The 21,368-nt window shown below is 36.0% G+C and overlaps 1 protein-coding gene and 1 long non-coding RNA gene across 2 annotated transcripts; both read left to right on the forward strand.

Moving 5' to 3' along the window:
* The first annotated feature begins 10,163 nt into the window (after positions 1-10,163).
* LOC149191146 (uncharacterized) lies at positions 10,164-14,423 on the forward strand. Its single transcript, XM_089413514.1, has 2 exons — positions 10,164-11,885; positions 14,333-14,423. The coding sequence occupies exon 1, from the start codon at positions 10,704-10,706 to the stop codon at positions 11,712-11,714; it is 1,011 nt and encodes a 336-aa protein (XP_089269640.1). The 5' UTR covers positions 10,164-10,703; the 3' UTR covers positions 11,715-11,885; positions 14,333-14,423.
* A 185-nt stretch (positions 14,424-14,608) lies between these two features.
* On the forward strand, positions 14,609-18,632 carry LOC149191147 (uncharacterized). Its single transcript, XR_016256584.1, has 2 exons — positions 14,609-14,729; positions 18,222-18,632. It is a non-coding gene; the product is annotated as an uncharacterized LOC149191147 (long non-coding RNA).
* Positions 18,633-21,368: the final 2,736 nt, after the last annotated feature.

Consider the following 21,368-nt stretch of genomic DNA (forward strand, 5'->3'; position numbering starts at 1 on the left):
ACCAGCGATTAGCGTCCCTTTTTACTTCTTTTTTTGCATCTAGAGCCCATTTTTGGTGCTATTTGCATCCATTTATCAAATATGGTGCAAAACTTGACACAAAATTTGCATCAAGTTTTGCACCAAATCTTACACCAAGTTTAGCACCAGGTATTGCAATAGGTTTTGCACCACGTTTTGCACCAAATTTTATGCCAAGTTTTGTGTCATCCTTTACACCAGGTTTTGTTCCAGGTTTTGCATCAAGTTTGGCACCTAATTTTGTTTGACATACTTTTGCATCCTCATTTGCATCCACTTTTTGCACCTACACTTGCATCAACTTTTGCATCGACTTTTGCATCCTTTTTTGCATCCTTTTTTAAATCATTTTTTGCATCCATTTTTTCATCCATTTGTGCATCCCTTTTGTGCCAAGTTTTACATCGTGTTTTGTGTCTAGTTTTGCATAAAATTTTGCATCTACTTTTGTTGCATCCACTTTTCCCTCTTGTTTGGCATCCATATTTACATCCTCTTTTGCATCTATTATTGTACCCACTATTGCATCTAATATTTTTGTGCCACAATTAGCGCCTAGTTTGGCACCTCCTTTTGCACCCACTTTTGATTATAATTTTTCATCCACGTTTGCACCCTCATTTGCGTCTAGGTTTTCATCAACTACTACATCTATTTTTGCATCCCTTTTTGTATCCAATTTTGGACCGGGATTTGCATCGGGTTTTGTGTCTCGTTTTGCATCTACTTTTGCATCGACTTCTATTGCATCCACTTTTGCACACAATTTTGCATCCACTGTTGCACCCATTTTAAATTTCACTTTTTGCATCCCTTTTTACATCTTCATTTGCATCATACTTTGATTCTTATTTTGCATCTATCATTACATCCACTTTTGTTATGCCACAATTTGCACCATGTTTTGCACTCACTGTTGTATCCACGTTTGCTTCCAATTTTGCATCCATGTTCACATCCTCTTTTGCATCAAATATTGCATCTATTTTTGCATCCACTTTTATGTCAGGTTTATGCATTGGGTTTTGCATCTCGTTTTGTATCTACTTTTACATCTACTTACATTATATCCATTTTTTGCATCCAATTTTGTTTTGCCTGTTGCATCAATGTTTGCTTCCACTTTTACATCCATTTTTGCATCTTATTTTGCATATTTTTTGTCTATTGTTACATCCACGTTTGTTGCACCATATCTTGCGCCTACCATTGCAACCACATTTGCTTCCACGTTTGCATCCCCTATTGCATCCACTTTTGTTTCATCCATTTTTGCATATACTTTTGTTTCCGTTGTTGCATCCACATTTGTTTCACCACAATTTGTGCCAAGTTTTACACCTACCATTGGACCCATGTTTGCTTCCACTTTTGCCTTCATGTTTGCATCCAAGTTTGCATTGACAACTGCATCTACTTTTGCATCCACTTTTGTGTCAGGTTTTTCATGTTGTTGTGCATCTACTTATGTTGTATCCACTTTTCATCCAATTTTACTTCTATTGTTGCCCCCATTTCTATGTTCGCTTTTGCATCCCTTTTCCAACACTCATCATATTTTCTGCATTGATGATATTCCTTATGGCATTGACAATTATGAACAATTGATGACAATGTCAATAATATTGACAATGATGAAAATGAAGATGATGGCGATGACATGAATTGTGATTATGATGATAAAGACGATAGTGGTTACAATGACAATGATGATGATGGCAATGATTATGATGATGACGATGCTAATGACGTTGGCGAATCTTCCCAATTTTAGATGTTGTCATTGTCATAATCATAAGCATTATCTTTGGTGTCATGATCATCATTTTCATCTAGGTCATCATCAAAAACAGTAATGGCATGAATGATGATGATGCATGATTACAACAATGTCGATAGAAATTACATTAATGATGATGATGGGGATGATAAAAATGACAATGACGATGATAATGGTGGTGATGATGATGATCATCGATCATCTGTCAAAAATAGAGTTGTTATTTCTCTTACGTATATCAATGTGTCCTAAACAACCCTTTTCTAGCACTGATCACATTTTTTGGGTTGATGATATTTCTTACAACATCTACAATTATGAACAATTGCAAACAATGTCCATAATGATGATGATGATGGCATGAATGGTGATTATGATGATAATGTAATGATGGCAATAACAATGACAAGGATGATGGTGATGATGATGACAATGATTATGATAATGAGAATGACCTTACAATCTTATGGATTCGTGAACAATTACTAGTTTCAATACCATCTTCTGGATAAGTATTACTATCATACTTTTTAAATTTTCTGTCTCTCTTGAGGTATCTTACTATAATGGTGTTGTCAACACTAGAAAGATATCTTGTTGTAATGGTGGTTCTAATGTTAGCACTAGCAAAGTTTAGTAGGGAGGATGCTACTACAAGAGGAATTCCTTCTAAGTGACTATGGCATTCAAAATGAGGCTTTATGGGCTGCTTGTTAACACATGTTCTCATGCTCATATAAAATTAATGTGAAAAGTTGCTTTAATTGGTTCCCATGCATAATTGATATTGATAATGGGGTGGTATAAAATTGTAATGGGCATATCCGTTAGTTAGTTATGATGGGTCAACAACATTGAAACCATCCAAGTGACATTTCACCTTGGAACAATCGTCGCTCGTGCGAAAACACGAAGTTTATGTAAATGAAAGTTGTGATTGTAGTGGAATTAAAACCATCGAGAAATATCAAAGAAGACGCTGCCTACCAGTTTTGAAAGACACCCAAGGCATTGAACAACTATTTGCGTTAGGATGTAGTGAGGGAATCGAAGGAAATTTGGCAGCCCTAAGTTGCCATTACTATTGCCAATCACACATTCAATAGTAACCATAAAAGGTAGCCACATAAAAACAGAACCTCGAGGTGTTGACAGTCAGAATCTATTGTAATAGCTTTGACGTATATATAGTTTTGCGTTTAGATGAGAATGAAGTGGGCTTCATCCAGGGTTCGGCTCAATCCTCGTCCATTCCATGCAGTGGTTCTTAATTCGCCAAGAAAGAGAATATTACGTGAGTGTTCAGAGTTAAATCAACAGAAATCAAGGACGTGTGATTGTCAAATTATTGCTCCTCCCTTATGATTGAGCGCTTGATGCGATGGTCATTATCCTTGGGTGATACTTTTATTCCCCATTTTCTATTGAAAAAGTAGCGTTTTTCTGTTCGATTATGATAGGATTGGATGAACGCCGGTTTGGGTGGATGTAGACCCATGTTTTTTTGTGGTGATCTTCAAATGTCTTGAGGATAAGAAAAAAATCCTTGACCAAGGTCCATGGTTTTGGGGATGAGTTGGTCTTCTAGTGAAGCCATGGTTTCCCAACTTCAATCCTCTCACTATGTTGCCGATGACTACTCTAGTATGGGTAAGATTCCCAGTTTTCCCATTCACTTTACCCATCTAGATCTCTTAGAAAAAGTGGGCAATTTCTTAACACAGGGTTCAAAATTATTACAACAATATACTCATTAATCACTAAATATGTCATTTGTAGGAATTGCAGTTAGGTGGGGAGGATAACACTCCTATCCATTTTTAAAGCTACACCCAATTAATAAGTTCTCCATGTGCCACAATAAATGCAATTTTTATGACTATAGTGACACATCCCTCGAGATTTCCTTCCACACCAACACTTTTATCCATGAACTAAAGAGTGACTATTTTATTATTATATTATACATACATGTTAATATAAGCATTAAAATTTGTATTCCTTTGTAAAAAATGCTAGTCCAAGAGATACATTTGATCACCTTGTCTTGTATCCAATATCCAATGTTGACCCCTATATCCTTAGATCTAGAGTGAAGGTTTCATTTCTAATGTTGTGTTTGAGCTTAAATTCTAATTAAATATTTGGGTTAGCCAAGGTCATTACTTAACTTAATGGCTTTGCAATATACAATGTATCATATTTTTTTTAAGTTCAATTGGTGAGATATGTCTGGGGGATTGAACTTTCGATCACTTGGATACACAAGGGCTTGCCAACATGCTTTTTTCCAATTGTGCTACTACCCTAAGAAAATATACAATGTATCATATTAACATCCACTTAAACCAAATTGACTTTTGGGACACATGTCTCTTTGATGATGAAGGGAATCCAATTATGTGATGTCAAACACATTCCCTCACAAACACTCACAAAGACCCTACACCTTTTAGGGTTCGAACCTAGGTTGTCTGTTATGAAACCAACTCACAAAAAGATAGAAAAGATAGATCAACAACTTAGAAATCAGCCTCTTCGAGGGGGCAACCTCCTTTACATTACACAAAAGAACAATTATTGGATGATACAAATGACAAAGCCTCATTTCTATATATAGGAGTCTAAGGGGTCACAATATAATCAAAGTCAACATAACAATAATAATATAAGGGCACAAAAATAACAATAGTGGGCTTCTATGGGGCACAATAATAACAATATGGGGACAATAAGGGCACAACAATAACAGTAAGGGCCACAATGACACTAGTAATGGGGGAATCACTAGTGTTATAGGGACCTAACATTGTCTATATGGAAACACTGTATAGTTTTGAATTTATTTATTGTAGATTTGTACATAGATGGATATTCCTTTCTTTGCATTTATCTTTTAGACTTCTTGCTTTCACCAATTGATTTAGAGCTTATGGAGTCTCAAGTAGCACCAATCCACTTGCTTCTATTGGATTGAATAACATGATTTCTCTTTTGAAATCCATAATATCTCATTCACATGCTTCCTATTTCTCCCATAAGACTTTAGCATAGACTCCATGATCATGTTTGTGTCCCTCTTAATAACGCACTCCTTGGAAGGGGCCATAAAATCTTTTATTAGGACTAAACTTGGATGTCTCTTCTTTCTTGCCCTTTGATTCTTCATTCAATCATACCACCCATCAACTTGTTATTTTTCCATTTTTCTTATAATGACCTTTGTTGTTGGGAAGGTGCCTTTCAAGTATTTTGTCTTTGCATATAGATACACATAAAGTATCATTATTTTAATCTAATGGACGTGGTTGTTAAAATCACCAATATTTAATTAAATATGCATTGTTATACCTTTGCTCAAGTCAACTTCAATTCAAATTCTAACACATGTGTGTATACCCTTCCTTGCTTAGTTTGTATATTGTTGTAAGTCCCCAATATATTTATGTTGGCTTTTGAAAGATCATCTCATCCCAAAATAAGTAGGGGGGATTCAATATTCAAATCCGACAGAGTGGGGTTGAAGAAATGGATATTGAAGATGGATTCAATTATAGAAACTATCTTTTGAAAAAAGGTTAGTTTTGCCCCAAAAAGAAAGTCCCTCCTTTGAGACCTTGCCACAACTTTCATAGTTGTGAAATTTTACAATAATAGAACCTCTAGAGTAGAGGGTTACCATATGGCCGTCGATGACATCAGTACAACAGGTCAAAATATGTTGCTAAGGAACAAGTTGTACATAATGAGGAAATCAAAGGATTAGGATGTGGCATCCTTCCTCATGAAAATCTCTCAACTAAGAGGCCATCTGTAAGGACTTGGGGAACCAATCATTGATTCTGAAGTAGCCATCTGTATACTAAATGCATTGCCACCATAATGGAGCAACTTTGCAACAAGCATCTACTCCAAGAAGGATTCAACTCCCTTTGATAAGTTGTGGGTGCAATGCATATTGGAAGAATCAAGGATCAAGGTCAAGGATGATATTGGATCAGATGGGAAATCTCAAGCCTTTCTAGCCCGAGTTAAGAAGTTGAAGAAGGGAAAGTTTGGCAAGGCCAAGAAGAAAGACATATCCAAAGCGCAATGTTTTGGATGTAACGAATTTGGACACTCTAGGAGGGACTTTCCAAACTAGCATAACAATAAGATAAAGGAAAGGAATGAAGCTCATGTGGCCGAAGCAATGGGAGAACCTGAGAAGAAGGCAAAGAAGGAAGAAGTGAAGGATCTTTACTACTAAAGAAGGTTCATTGACTGTCCGGCTCTCTGTGAAGTTTAATATTTATTTTAGGATAATATGTTTTTTTTAACATCTTAGAAAGAAGCATATGATAGTAGCATGTATAGAATTTACATGATTAAGTTTCTTTGTAGAGATCATCTAGATAGATGGATAGATAAACCATTTTGCATATTGACCATCCAAGCATTATCTAACATTATATTAGAAGATATCATCCTGCTTAGTTGAATCATCATGATTCAGGAAAGACCATTGTTTTTTGAAGGTCTTTGGAAAAATCATCATGGCAAGGTTAAGTAGACATTCCATGTAATGTGGAACCAATACTAGTAAAGGGATGAAAGAATGCAATGGTCAGGATGTAGGCTATTTGCGAGATATATGAATATCTAAATGATTGGATGAAAGCATAGGAATGCATGTTGGATCTAAAACTCTAGATAAGATTCTTGTGTATAGAATCTTGTGAAAGAAAGTTGGTCATAAAATATGCTTATGTATATGGATATATGATGCTTGAAAGGAATATGATTTGGCTTACTTAAGGATGTGTAAATAATTTAAGACTTTCTCTAAAATATATGTATAACGATGATTAACATCTAGTCTAGTCCCTAGAAGAAAAATTGTAACTTGGTAATAAAGTTCGATCCTTCGGCACTTTGATGCATGAAGGAAAATTCATATGGAGATGGATCATGAGGATGTTGATGGAATGAGAAGGTCATCATAACGAGGCAAGTCTAATTTTCATTATTGTTGGTTATTTGGTTAACATATTATTTTGCTACCTGGAAGAATGTCGCAGGAATATATGATGGCAGTTGAGGCAAGTGCAATTGTATGGATGAAGAATATTGAGGGAAGCTCAATATTTGGTACTGGAAAGCTGTAAGTTCAAGAAATGTTAATTTGGAAAGGGATGGTAGAAGTATGATAAGATAACCTGAAGGTTAAAGAATATCACATTTATAAGGAAGCCATGATCAAGCTTCAAGTTTGGGAAAGCTCAATGCAATGCCTTCATGTTGAATATGAAAGTGATAAGCAAGAAAGGTACCCTGAAACTTGTCACAAGATTGAAGAGAGAAGGTGGCTCCATGATATCTTGAAAGAAAGAAAGCTCGACGATGTAGAGGAAAGAGGGAGCCAGAAAACTATGAAGAACTGGTAGCTAATACTCTTATGAAGGCAAATTGTAAGGCTTGTGATGATGACTTCTCAAATAAAAGGGAAGTCTAGATCTCCTCTATTTTTTAGAGGGGGTTATTCTCAAGATTAAAGGAGAATAGGGATGTTGTCTTTGGTTGAGAGGGAGTGATGTGGGACATCATTTGTACATTATCCTCTTCAAGTGATGAAGAGAGAATGGCAGAGAATTGGATAAGAATTTGCGGTTTCCTTGATGATATTACATTCAAGAAAGGAAAGGGACCAACACTGTTTGAGGATGTGATAAGTATCCAAGTGAAGAGTGGTCGAAGAGGACTGATATTCTTTGAGGACTCAAGATTCGAGATCCAAGATAAGAATAGTCCTAATAGGACATATCTTATAGACATCCAGATGGGGTATGTGCCTTGTAGAGGTAGTGCGGTATCACACATAAAGCCTCCCAACATAATGCTCTTGATTAAAGAAGAGATTGTCTAGTTAGGCCTAAGAGACAATGCTGGTCATGATGATGATGCTTACAATATGGCTTATCAATCCGACTCTTTTTGTGATAACTCTTCAATTTGAGATATGATGTTGTACTGAGTGTACAATTATGAATACCTCCCTAATTAAGAGGGATTATTGAAAATGTAACTAGTTTCGGTCTTCATAATTGTTGTACTCATTTCAATATGTATCCTATGTAACAAACAAGAAAAGAAAAGAAAATATATTATTATTAAAGCATGGGTTTCATGCTCATTATTGATTGTGTTTTAGGTAAAGCATGTTCTTCATGCTTATAGGGTTTGTTAGGTCTTAGGATTTACTGTCTCGAGTCAAAGGAGTCAACATCATGTTTATAAGACCCTTATGGGCAAAAATATATTTGTAAAAATAATTATTTTTGAGTTTAGAAAATCCTGGAAGCTCCTAAAGTACAAGTCGACCCTGGGAAAATCAAGTCGGCCTAAAGGAGAGAATTCGACCCCTTGAGAAGGATATAAAAGGAAGCAATTCAACCTCATTTGGAAAAACTCACTCAACAAGTTCAATCTACAAGAAAGAGTTCGATCTATAGCTGGGAAGAGCAGGAAAAGAAGAGTGAAGGCCAAGAAAGCACAAGAAGGACATAAATATTTTGTTTTGGGCTCTATCTCTCTCACACGTGCGAAATTCTAGGGTTTCTGGGCTGCAGGAAGAAGTGAAGTTACAGGTCTGATTTGTAGGAAGATGAAGTGCAACATCTTGTAACTAGAAGGAAGGATACTTGATCTAGAAATCATAACGAGTTGTCTTGCTATTAGGAAGGTCCCAAGAGGAGGCTGCTCTAGGGTTTCCTTGGAAGCTTTAAGGTCGAAATTGCAGGGTCGAAGTTGCAGGTTGGGTAGCAGTATTGAAGCTGGCAGGTCAAAGTTGCAGTGTCTAACATTTTGGTGTAGAATCAAGGAAGGATTTAAGGAAGGGATGACTTGGTACTAGGAGAAGGATTGGTCTAGGGTTTGGGTCTTTGTATATCATTTGAAGCATATTTTAAGAAGAAAGCCAATATATGTGTCTATTGTTGTTATTATTGTTCTTGACATTGTTTGATGAATAGATCTAACTAAAGAACACAAAGAAGATAAATAATATTCACAAGCAAATATCAAGTTAAAGGAAAATAAGTACAATAAGCTGCCATTATCGATTTTCTAACAATTTCATCCTGGACTTCTCGTGGGAAGGCGGGGGGGGTAGTTGCATTGAAGAGGTAAACAACAATTAGGGCTTGCAACTGAGCACAGGGTTTGCCAAAAGGGCCTTAACCATCAGAGCCACGTCTCGACCACATCCATTGTTGAGGCACGGTGATAATGAGGCGAGTGAACCTAATTGGTGAAGTCTCGAAAGACAAAAGGATTTTAGGGGATTGAAAACCAAAGTGAGGCCATTGCACAATGTACAAAATGAAGGATTTTAGGGATAAAGGTGGAAGGTAAACCAAAGGCTAAAGGAGTTGCAAAGGAATGGTAAAACCAAGACACAATGTGAGGAAGATTGTCGTAGGCAGGAGGAGGACAAGGCTACCTCACCCCTAGATAACACGTTGAACCTTCCCCAAAGAATCCTAAACCAAGCAAACCAAAGTAATATAAATGTAGCTGACCCAGTGGAAAAAATTAAGAGCAAAGACAATACTAGTATACTTGTTGGAGTTGAGCTCCCATAAACCTAGAAGAGTTTAAGTGCAGGTACTCCCACCAGTGGGTATGCGGGCCACATGCAACCTTGCCAATACTTGGAAAATGTAGATAGTCTAGCTCATGAAATGGAGTGAAGGATGGAAGGCCAAACCAACATGGAAGAACACCTTGGACCTTCCACGTTGCTTAAGGAACTACTATAGAAGCCGCAGAGGAAATATCCCATAGATAACCCGACAACATGACATTGACACCAAATATCATCAATTTGACCCCAACAATTGTAGGAAATTGAGGAAGTTTCAAAGATTTCCAAATTAAAACAATGCATTATCATTAAATGTGGGTGACACTATCCCTCTCTTTAATGTTTGGGGTGACAACGGAATAACAAATCCACTCAGTAACCTAACACACATATCAACACCCCATCAAATTTTTATTTATTTTTATATAATTTATTATTATATTTAAATTTTTAATCCCCTATCCTTATCACTAATGTAAGTAATTCATGAGTATCAATAATCATATTAATACATAAGAGATAAGATATCCCTGCAAGAACTTAAGATTACCGCCTCGCTTGCCCGGATGGTCACATAAAGAGTGGCCCTGTCCCCACAAACCAAAAAAATCCTCAAAAAGAACATAATTTCCCCACCCCACACTAACGTCTTTCAAGGGAAATGGCAAAAGTTGAAAAGCTACTTAAGGCGGTGCAAATATTTTGAAATAAAGAGAAGAGTATCCCCACCTTCGAATGCCTATAATACTAGATCAGTGAGTGCTGCGATCCGATGTAGTGTAGGGTTTAGTGGTTCTGCATGAGGGTTCAGGAAGATTCAAGGGGTTTATCTCGGGATTTAAGCCTCCGACCGGATCAGTAGAGAGACTGTAAAATTGAGGTGCAATGGCTGTGTCTTCTTCACCTTCGACAGATTTCTCTTTCGAAGCCCAAGAATTAAGTTCGCTGTTATTGAATGCTTCCTCATCATCGTCTGATATTTTGAATTCATGCCGGGTCGTGGAATCCTTCATCGATAGGCACAGCTGGGATCAGACCAGGCATTTTTACATAACATGCTTCCCCGTTCTGCTCCGCAAGATCTTCGGCTTCGAGGAGGTCTTATAGCCGTCCGGCATTGGCGGATGGATCGCGCAGACCTCTGAGCATTCCGCGAATGCGGTCGTAAATCTTCTCTCGCCGTCTGGAGCTTTGTTTTCGTCAATATTTGCCGCAGACGAGGAAAATGTGGTTCGCTATGTGTTTCCATCCGAGCGCCTTCCGGCGTGGATTCGTCACATGCTTCAGTCGGAGAGGGGTTTGTATATCTTATCTGAAGTCTGCCCTGCTTTATTTAAAGACCGATTGAAGGAGGACGGCCATGGAGGAGGATTTCAGGTGCAGTTGAATGCATTTGAGTATTTTATGTTTTGGTTTGCTTATTACGCTGTATGCAAAGATAATGATATTATGCATCGTTCGGATTCGGATGAAATGAAATTGGGGTTTAAGAAGGCTTCCCGGTCTCGTTTCGAGAAATGGCCGTCTTCTCTGCATAGTTTGCACGGTAGCCATGACAATGGAAGGCCTGTGAAGTTCAATTCTAGCCCTTATTTGCATCTTCTGAATTTGTATCTACACAAATTTGTTCCTATATCTGATTTTTGTGCTCCCAGTGTGTCTGTACATCATTTTTTCGAGGAGAATCCATCGATATTTTCTCGCGCCGAGTTTGTTGTTCATACCTTTGTACAGTTTTGGTTAGTGAATGACGATTTTTCGCCCTTACCTTCACGGGTTTGCCAGTCTTTTGGTATTTTGTTACCTGTTAATAATCGATATCATAGGTATGGTCTCCCCAGTGTAGAAATCACAGAGGCTGTGAAAATACTGGTCAATTATGTAAGCAGTACTTTGTGTTGTCCTCAAGAAGAGTTGAATTCTGGATGGAGAGCTGCATCACAAATGGATACCTTGAGATTGAGGTCATTTTCCTTGCCACGGAGTAGTTTGGTTGTGCCTGCTACATGGTCCCTTCTGTTACAGAGGCCTTTGTACAGGTTTATATTACGAGCTTTCAGTTATTGGCCAGTAGGTGCTTGTCTGAAGAAGGCTACACACATTATTGATCTATGGTTGGATTATTTACAGCCTTGGAATATTGGTGAAGAAGGAGAAATGATGCTCGCTCTCGAAGAGGATCATTATTTGGAGGCAGAGAATAAGATGCTTAGGGATAGGGATCAACGATTGTCTCCACTTTCAGGTAGCTTGCTTCAAAAGCAAAAGACTGGTACTGATTCTGTGTGATCATTAGTAAAAAGAAGCACGAAAGAAAGTTGTTATGGATATAATGATCATTGGCAAAACTATGTTCTGGCTAATTATCCTTTTTATAGCTCTCTTGTTGTTCAGTTTCTTGTATTTGCCCACAAGTTCGTGCACATCAATACCAAGGCAGTTCTTCAGATGACTCACAAGGTGCATTGCTCTTTCCTTTATTCTATTATGTCTTATTGATAATAGCAAGGAATAGATGAATAAACTTTGACACTTCAAGCAAGACCCCATGTTTATTTAAAGCAAGATCCAATGGTGGATTAAAGGTACTTATTTCAAGGTAGGATCAACAATTAGGATTATTATACCTAGGTTTTGTATCTAGAAAATTCAGACATGAGGAATTTACTTTTGGAAGTGTGAAAATCAATTAGTTGGAACTTCCTCTTGCATGGGAATAATCACATAGCAGGAAAGGAGAAAAAGTGTTGTCCAGATCCGAATGTAGATTGCTGCCTTTTAGATATTGAATTTGCCTTGCTGTCAGTGCTATATTAACAGAAAAATTCAACATTAACAACAAATGATCCATTCCTGATAGATTAAGTTATGAGCAGTCTTCATGCATGTAAATGTAGGCTTGAATTTGATATAATTGTTTATTAGTTTAACAGACAAAAAATGTCCTTGGTTTATTTTATAGGCGTTTAAACTATCTTTCTTATTTTGCACTCAAATGCTTTGTATGTGAAAATTACGTCGTGTTATTGAAACTTAATTTGGTTGTTAATTCAACAAACAAATAATTGTCTGTGGTTTAAATTAGAGACATTTAGATTAGCGTCTATTTTTTGGATCTCAAATGCTTTGTGTCTGAAAAATACCTATCCAACTTATTATTTTATGTTGACAAATTCATTGTAGTTTAAATAGTTGTAGACAAGATTTCCAATCAAATAGCTAAGCACACCATCTATTTACAGTCTTTTGTGGAGGGTCATTTCCATAAATTATCATGTCTATTGCTCGAGAAACAATGGGTAAATTCAGCCTGATGTCATTGCACTGAAGTTACTTCTATTTGATAATTCAGCGAGCAATTTATATGCTTCATGTTTTGGACGAGTTCTGCAAAGAAGGATTGAGTTTTGCATTTTACATCTGATAGGTACTTCGCTAACTTTGTATAATGGGCATAGATATTGAATGGATATGGACAAACTTGTGATCCCAACCCAAACCTGGTTTGACTATGCAATTTTGAAGAAAATGTTTTTTGGTATATTCTTATGCACTGTCAAGGGTTCTCAACACAAATTGGGAGTGATCATGTTTGCTGTCTTTATAGTATAATTGGGCTAGGAGGCTCATTTTACAGCCCAGTGTGAACGTGATGTGTAAGTATGTCCGTGCTCAACTTGGACTCTAGAGTTGACATGTGTCCCTCTTAAAATAAAAATAAAATATTCTCTAAATAGAAAAGTAATGTTGCCTATAATAAAAAAGAAAAAAAGAATATGCTATACATGTTTAATTAGTTATCCATTTGACCTATAATATAATTTCATGTAAAGTAATTAGAAGTAAAAAAAATTATGCGAGTAAGATGTTTAAACCTTATACTTTTCAAAAAATAAGTTAACACTTTATATAAATAAATTACTTGAAGATCTATATTAATAACTTGTGTGAATATCAACTTATGTGAATCCGTGCTTAAGATGGATCCATGATGGTAAATCATAATGCTTTTCTGACCAAAAAATGTCCTGAATGTGTGTAGTAAGACTTGAAGATCTATATCAATAACTTATGTGAATATCAACTTATGTGAATCCGTGCTTAAGATGGATCCATGCTGGTAAATCATAATGATTTTCTGACCAAAAAATGTCTTGAATGTGTGTAGTAAGTCTGTTGCTTTCAAAGAAAATTGAAGTCCTAAGTTTCTCAAATCTTTCCCTATAACTGTCTGGATAATGTTGATATGCCAATAGTCGGCATTCGTAATCCATTCTCAAGTCACATAAGAAGTGAGTGCAACTCAATGTTACTTAGGTGGATCATGGTTGGGTGGGCAGTGGTCTTGCCTGAAACCTTGCGTTTCCTGCCAAGTTTGATGATTGTTTTTTAATGTCTTATTGAAAATGTTCCTGGATTTCAATATTTCACTGTTTTAGCTTGATCTTCTAACAAGTTCACTTCTTTGATAACGGTAGCAGTTGGTGGTTATTATTTCTAATTTGTTTCTTTTATCCAGATAGAAACAATACTTGAAATCCAATTTACATTCGTGCATTTTCGTTGTATATTCATGATCACTTTAATTTTCAACAGGTTTGGTATTTGGCTGAGATTTATGTCAGTTTATACTGGAGTTCATAGTACATGTATAATTTTGTTTGTTAATGTATTTTCTGACAAGTATATCAAATGGGATTCAAAAGGGTGGACTGTGGTTATTCACAGTTGAATTTCCATGCGTATTTCATTGTATCATTAGAACTGAGATATGTAATGGCAATAACATCATTTTCTGAACGTGTCCTTTGCAGTGTTACCTCTATTCTTTGCTTTTCCAGAAAACCGGTTTTATAATTTGTTAAAGTCTGTAGTATTCTAATGTAATATTTTGTTTTCATCTGTAGGTATTAAGTGTTTTGGTATCTTCAAAAGAGCTACTGTGTCTTATTCGAAGCATAGATTCGACATACAATGATGTGAAGTCGGGAAGTGCGCCATGTTGTTTTGACAGTTTGGATAAGGTTGTGCCTGCCATCCGAGAGCAGCTACAGGTCTTCCCTCTATGACCTATACAGTGTTCTGACGTAGGCTACCTTATCCAATGCACCATTTTTAAAAAGGTTTTGTTTGGAAAATGCCTCATTATATTAAGATGTTTCTTTGTGACTACTACAGGACTGGGAGGGTGATTTATCAAATTTTGAGAAAGGCAGTGAAATTACTCACTCTCCTTCGCAAAAAGAAACACCGATGTTGCAACTTTTCAGCACCAGTGATAGTGGAGGCCATCAAATGCTAAAGGTAAGTTTTGTGAATAGTTTCTCTTTATCTCTTTCTTTTTGCAAGACTCATTTGGTTGATGGATAGGTTTATAATTTATTCTGCCCGTACATCAAAATTGGAACCTTACAAAGATAATTCCTTACAAACATTAATTCAACAAAATTTTTATTTATGCCATTATAAGGAGGTAACTGCATCAGTAATTGTTTATATTAATTTTCCCAGAGAAAGATGTTCCCTTAACTTGCCCACATATTAACTGTTCCAAGTGAGGAAGTTGGTACATTGTCAGAGTGATGGAATCCCCCTTTCTCCCTCCTTTCCCTGTATTTTTTTTTCTGGGTGAGGAATCGAATTGACTTCTAGTTGAAATACCAGCTGGTAACTGGACAGAACTACTTGGGAATAGATCCTGTAACCTCCCTGGGTATTATGCCTTCTGTAGAAAGGGTTGGGCAAACTGAGCTATACTATTGTGCTAAGTGTTCATTACATATGTACAAACATGAAATCAATCACTATCTTTATTGGGATTTTCTATAACTAAAATGGAAATGAATTCTATAAATCTTCCATACAAAAGGTTAGAATGACTTTAAAGCTCAGGTAGCTGGACATTATTTTATTCAAGAGGAGAGCTGTGTTGAAGTAGATTATTCCTCAATTTTTTGACCACACTGCAGAGCTCATCTTCAGGGTATAATTGAAGTTTGATTAAATTTGGGCTTGATAAGAACATACTTTTAAAAAATTGATTTCTGATTAATCTTAGCTGGATAATAACCTAGTTGTGATTTAATTTTGCTAGTTGGAAAATAATCTGCCATGGTCTGGATCTTCAACTTGTCCTGACGATGAACCACACTTGTTGGTTTGGAACGCGTCGACAAATGATTTATGATGTGATTTATGCCGAAAAATCTTCTCAATAATTGAGTTTCTAAACTTTATAGATGATTTTTATTTTTTATTTTTGGGAGGGGGTGGGGAGGTAATTTAAAGGCCTTTTATTAACTGTTGATGATCACATATGATCCAACCTTCTGTATGCCTTTGGTCTGCCACTAGGGAAACCGGACCATTGGCAATACAGGAGGTCTGCTGTCCAAAAATATACATTTTAAAAAAATATACTGAGTTCTAAAAAAGCCTACAGTGCCTTGGCTTAACAGCCACAAAATATAACACATAATCCTACTATAATAGTAAAGATAGAAAACATAAATTTTCATGAGGAGACTAGGAGGTGGAAACCTCCACATCTATGGGTGCTTGATCACCTGGACTGTCTAGATGAGTTGGGCCTTTGCCATGCAGTAAGACTGCTTTTATCCTTGTCAAATGCTTGTCCATGGCTTTAACTTCCAACTGCATCATGTTCATCATCATCAGAATTTTGTTTTTAGTGTCATTTTTGGAAAGGAGTACCCTTCCCTGCAGCTGTCTAGTTGTAATGGGACTGGTACATCTACTCTTGATAGATGACCTTTCAGCAATGAAGCAGTGATACCTCTCAAATTTCCATTGCCATTTTCCCACCCTCAAATGCTAGTTCCAACTCACACGGCAATTGATGAGCTTTCGGGGTTATGTATGCCCTGAGGAGGCCCTGCTGCAGATAGAATCCACCTCAGAAGTGCGTGCCCCGGCCAACTGAGGAGTAAGGACTTGACGAGAGGAAGAAAATAAAGAGACCTGAGTAGGAGCTGATCCCAAGAGGAGGGTAGCCCAAGATGGTCTGGTCCCTCTCTCACACCACACCTCGACAAAGCCTCACACCACCATAAACAAAACCAGAAAAACCATAAAGCAGTAAGGAATAACAGAGGATGCCCTGGATTCAGCATAATCAGATAGAAATTGCCATTCATGAATAACATTTACCATCATGAAACAACACAATGTGCCTTTGCAAAGCTTCCCAAATCTGAACTGAGACCTTGCAAAGATTGCTTTTCTCATGCGAGGAGTTTGGTGGAGAGTAAAAGCATCATCTAAGATAATGAAGGGACGTACAACTGTGTACACATTCTCATGAAGTGGTGTGGTGGGCACATCTACCTTGCTGGGGTTAGATGAAGTTAATTTGATGTAAAGCATCAAAGAGGAAACATGACATCAATGACTAGTTAAATGTGTTGTTTAGAAATTAGACAAGGTTAGAGAAGGTTATATTGAAATTTCACATTGGGTTGGCCTATACTTCTACCCCTTTTTTGGTTTCTTCTCTTTTTTCAGCTTTTATTTGTTTACGCAGAGGAGAATTTGCATGTTTGCAAAATGATGCTTTCAGAAACATCTTCATCCATCTGACAAATATATAATTTCTCCATAAGTATACAAAAATGGTGAGGAGTGCAGAGTTCCTAAACTACTGGTCTGTCTGATCTTCTGCTGTTAAAACTTAAAGTTAGCTCTAAGAGTCTAAACAAAACAATTTGATAGTTAATTTTGTATGAATTGAAACTTCTGTGTCTACCTTAGATAAAATTTTACTTTGAAGCACATCGTTGTAGATTATACAACCTTTAGGCATACATATTTTCTTGATTATCTCTTCTATTTTTTGCCTCACACCAGATACTTCTAATTGATTTATTCCAAAGTGTGTTTCCATCAATAGTATCAATAGATTTTCGTATAGGGGACCTTGCTAAAAAGATCTTGCATTCTGTCCCTCGTACCTTATTTAAGAAATGCCACCCATTTCCAATGGAGTAGAGGCCACTTGTTTTCATTTTCATCTCTCCAAAGGATGTTTCTAATGATGCTCTCTAGATATTGTATAATTGTAGCAGGGGCCATTAGAATGTTGCTTTGATAGAGGGATATCTGATAGGATTGGCCAGTGTCCAGTCTCTTGCCGTATGTTTCAAACTTGACAGGTAAATAAGATAGGCCAATGGGATTGCTAACTTCATCAGTGTTGATGAGACAGGGATGTAAAGATTGCCCTATCTCTTCTATTTAAGAAAAGCCCCATCTCTTGTCCGTCATGCCCATGGGGGGAGTTCAGTTTAGGTTTCAGCTTATTGTATAATACCAGTGTCCAGTCACTTGCCTTATGCTTCAAACTTGACAGATAAATAGGATGGGCCAATGGGATTGCTAACTTCGTCAGTGTTGATATAAGGTAGAGGCGTGAAGGTTGCCCCTGATAGAGGATATTACAAGTAGAGGAAGGTTCTCAACATGGCATTACTAAGTGATTGCATCCATCTAGAATTTGAAGAATTATATATTTTTGCTTGTCTCTGCATTAGATATGTCTACTAAATGCTTCCAGTTAATGGGGCATTGATTTGAGCATTCAATATATTTTTATTCTTTATCAAAGTATTCTTTTGTTGTATTTGTATTTTTCAATTTATGCCTTACGACGTTTCCTTTGCAACATCTGGTGCAAATGCTAGTATATCTTACCTCATTTTATGGTTAACATTGTATAACAAAAACATGCGTTGTGTTATGTAATTAATACTAACTTGTAATATTGATTTTTTTTGTCAGAATGCTATAGGTAATGATTGCCAAGACGATGATCCAAATTATGTTCAACATATATCAGGAGATGATGAGGATGAGGATGAGGATGATGGTGGTGAAGGAGGAGATGATGATGATAGTTGCGGTGTTTGTGATGATGTGGATCAGAGTAATGAGGATGGTCAAGATGATCATGAGGATGATCTTGGTGGTGGTAGCTAGGCATGCACATGCATTGTTTTTTATGAAGAAATTATTGTGTAGAATGACATTGTTATGTTTAGATGGGTGTTGTGAATTTACCCTATATCAATGAGACATTTTGATTTTGTAATCATACGATGAGTTTGATTTATGTATGTTGTTAATTTATCGTAGAATAACGATATTCATGAAATATTTTGATTTGTTAATCATATTTGAATTTTACTTGTTTTGATTAAAAATAATACTGATTTTATTAGTATTATGTTGCTATTTTATAAATGTTTTGAAAATTGTTAATGACACATTGTTATTTTTTTGGATGGATGTTGTCAATTTCTCTTAAATTTCTTTACAAATGATTTTGAATTGTGATATCTGCTTTAATGATATTTAGAAACTATCATATATTTCACTATGAATCTATAAAGGGGGTCATATATGTAAAGAAAAATATACTCTATATAAGAAGTCAAATGCGGATGTAACCATGGATGCAAAATTGAAAGTAAAATTGGATGTTAAACTAGGAATTAATACAAAATGCAAACAATTGACATACAAAGTGTTTTAAATTAGAAGTGAAAAATTGTGCAATAGTTGACACAAAGAAGGGAACAAAACATGGCATACAAAAGGATATCAAATTGGGCAATAACAAGGACACATAAATGGGCACCAAATTAGATGCAAAAAAAGACAACAACTAGATGTAAAATAAGATGCAAAGTTGAGCGTTAAAAAGAAGCAAAAAACGTTACAAATTAATATGCCAAATGATGATGCAAATAATGGTGTAAATTTGGGATGCAAACTTGGGTGCAAAAAAGGATAAAAAAAGATGTAAGAAAGACATAAAACAAGATGCAAAATGGGGCTGAAAAATGGTGAAACCAAGGATGCCATATTGGATGTAAAAAATGATTCCTAATCACATGCAAATTTAGGCTCGAACTCAGACACAAAATTATATGCAAATGTGGACACAAAATGAGGCAAAAAAAGATGCAAATTTGGATGGTGAAAACGATGTAAAACTAGACACCAAAAAAATGCAAAATTGGATGAAAAAGTCGGTGTAAATAATGGTGCAACATTGGACACAAGTAGACACAAAAAATGGTGCAAAAAGGGGCATAAAATAGCTTAAAATTGGATGCAAAACTTGGTGCAAAAACAAATACAAAAGTAGACGTAAAAAATGGCTCTAAATTGAATGTACCATTAGACACAAAATAAGATGCAAAGGTGGACACAACACATGACTCAACATAAGATGCAAATATAAATGCAAATTTGGATGCTCAAAATGATGTAACATTAGATGCAAGAGATGGTGTTAAAAATGATGCAAAATTGGATGAAACAAATGACGCAAAATATGGTGCAAAATGAGATGGGAAAAATGGAGACAAATCAAACGTAAATGTGGATGTAAAAAATGGTCCAAAAAAAGATGCAAAAATGGGCACAAAAATGGATGCAAAATTTGGTGCTAAATCAAATTCAACACATGGTGCAAAGATAGGCACCAAAGCTGGTGCAAAAATAGAAGCAAAAACTAGTGTAAGACTAGATACAAAACCTGGTGTAAGACTAGATGCAAAAACTGACAAAAAATGGATACATAAAAAGACGTTAAATTGGATTCAAAATACAGTGTAAACTTGATGCAAATGATGGTGCAAAAATGGAAGCAAAGAATGACACAAAATAGGAAGCAAAAGAGAATGAAAATAGATGCAAAAAATGACACAAAACTAGAAGCAAAACCTGTCATAAAATAAGATGCAAATCTTGGTTCAAAATTTGACGCAAAAAATGATGCATAGTTTGGTGTAAAAAATGATGCAAAATCTAGCGTGAAAAAGGATGCAAAATCAGGTGCAAAAAAGGACGCTTTAAAAATTGTACAATAGAGCCAGATTTAGCGCCAGGTTGCTCATCACAATTACAAAAAAAATGCACTAAAATCTGGCGCTAAATCTGGCGCAAATCGCTGGTTTTGTTGTAGTGAATGAATCTCCTAACAAAAATTATTTTTCCTAAGAATGACTGTAATTCTTTGATGTTTCTAGGATGGGTGATGGTCAAGATTTCCTCTATTCTAGATGGATCTATTCTAATTTCATCTTTAGATATTATGTGTCCTAAGAGTTTACCTTGTTCTAGAGAAAAGAGTGTTTTTTTTGGGATTTAAGGAAATACCAAATTTTCTACATTTAATGAAAACTCTTCTTAGGTGATCCAGATGACCATTATCTGATTTCGAAAACACTTTGATGTCATCTTGGTAAACAACTAGAAAGTCATGGATTTATTTGGCAAAGGCTATGTCCATAGCTCTTTGGAATTTTGCTCCTACATTCATTAATCCAAAAGGTATCTTCAAATACATGAAAGTGCCCGAAGGAATAGTAAATGCAGTCTTTGCTTGGTCCTCTGGTTGAACTAAGATTTGGTGGTATCCAGAAAATCCATCAAGCAATGAAATTCTAGATGAGCCTACTACCCTCTGAAGAATGTGGTCCATTTTTGGGAGAGGATAATTGTCTTTTAATGAGACTTTGTTCAAGTTTCTGAAATCAACATAGAGTCTGATTTCTCCTATTTTATTCCTAGTAGTGACCAAATTAGAGATCCGATATGAATATCTGATGGGTGCTATGATTTGGGCATCATATATCCTTTTTACTTCCTTTTCAATGAGTGACATAAGAACTGGATTAATTCTCCTAAACTTTTGTTTAAAAGGTTTATGATCTTCTTTGATGGGTATCTTATTTTGAATTATGTTGGTATCATAAGAGTTAAGGTCTTCATAACTCCAGGAAAATATATCTTGAAGCTCTTCAAACATATTTATATATTTCAGCTTTTCATGTGAAGGTAATGCTTTGGATGTTTTGATAAGTTTGGGTTTTTCTTCAGTTCCTATGTTACATTATTCTATATCTTCTCTTAAAG

Source organism: Pinus tabuliformis, chromosome 3_1 (assembly GCF_031772625.1).
Source record: "Pinus tabuliformis cultivar Carrire ecotype Pingquan chromosome 3_1, CPIR1, whole genome shotgun sequence".
Taxonomy (NCBI): domain Eukaryota; kingdom Viridiplantae; phylum Streptophyta; class Pinopsida; order Pinales; family Pinaceae; genus Pinus; species Pinus tabuliformis.

Coding starts and splice junctions, on each gene's coding strand:
- LOC149191146 (XM_089413514.1), top strand. CDS start 10,704: ATGCTTCAGTCGGAGAGGGGTTTGTATATCTTATCTGAAGTCTGCCCT.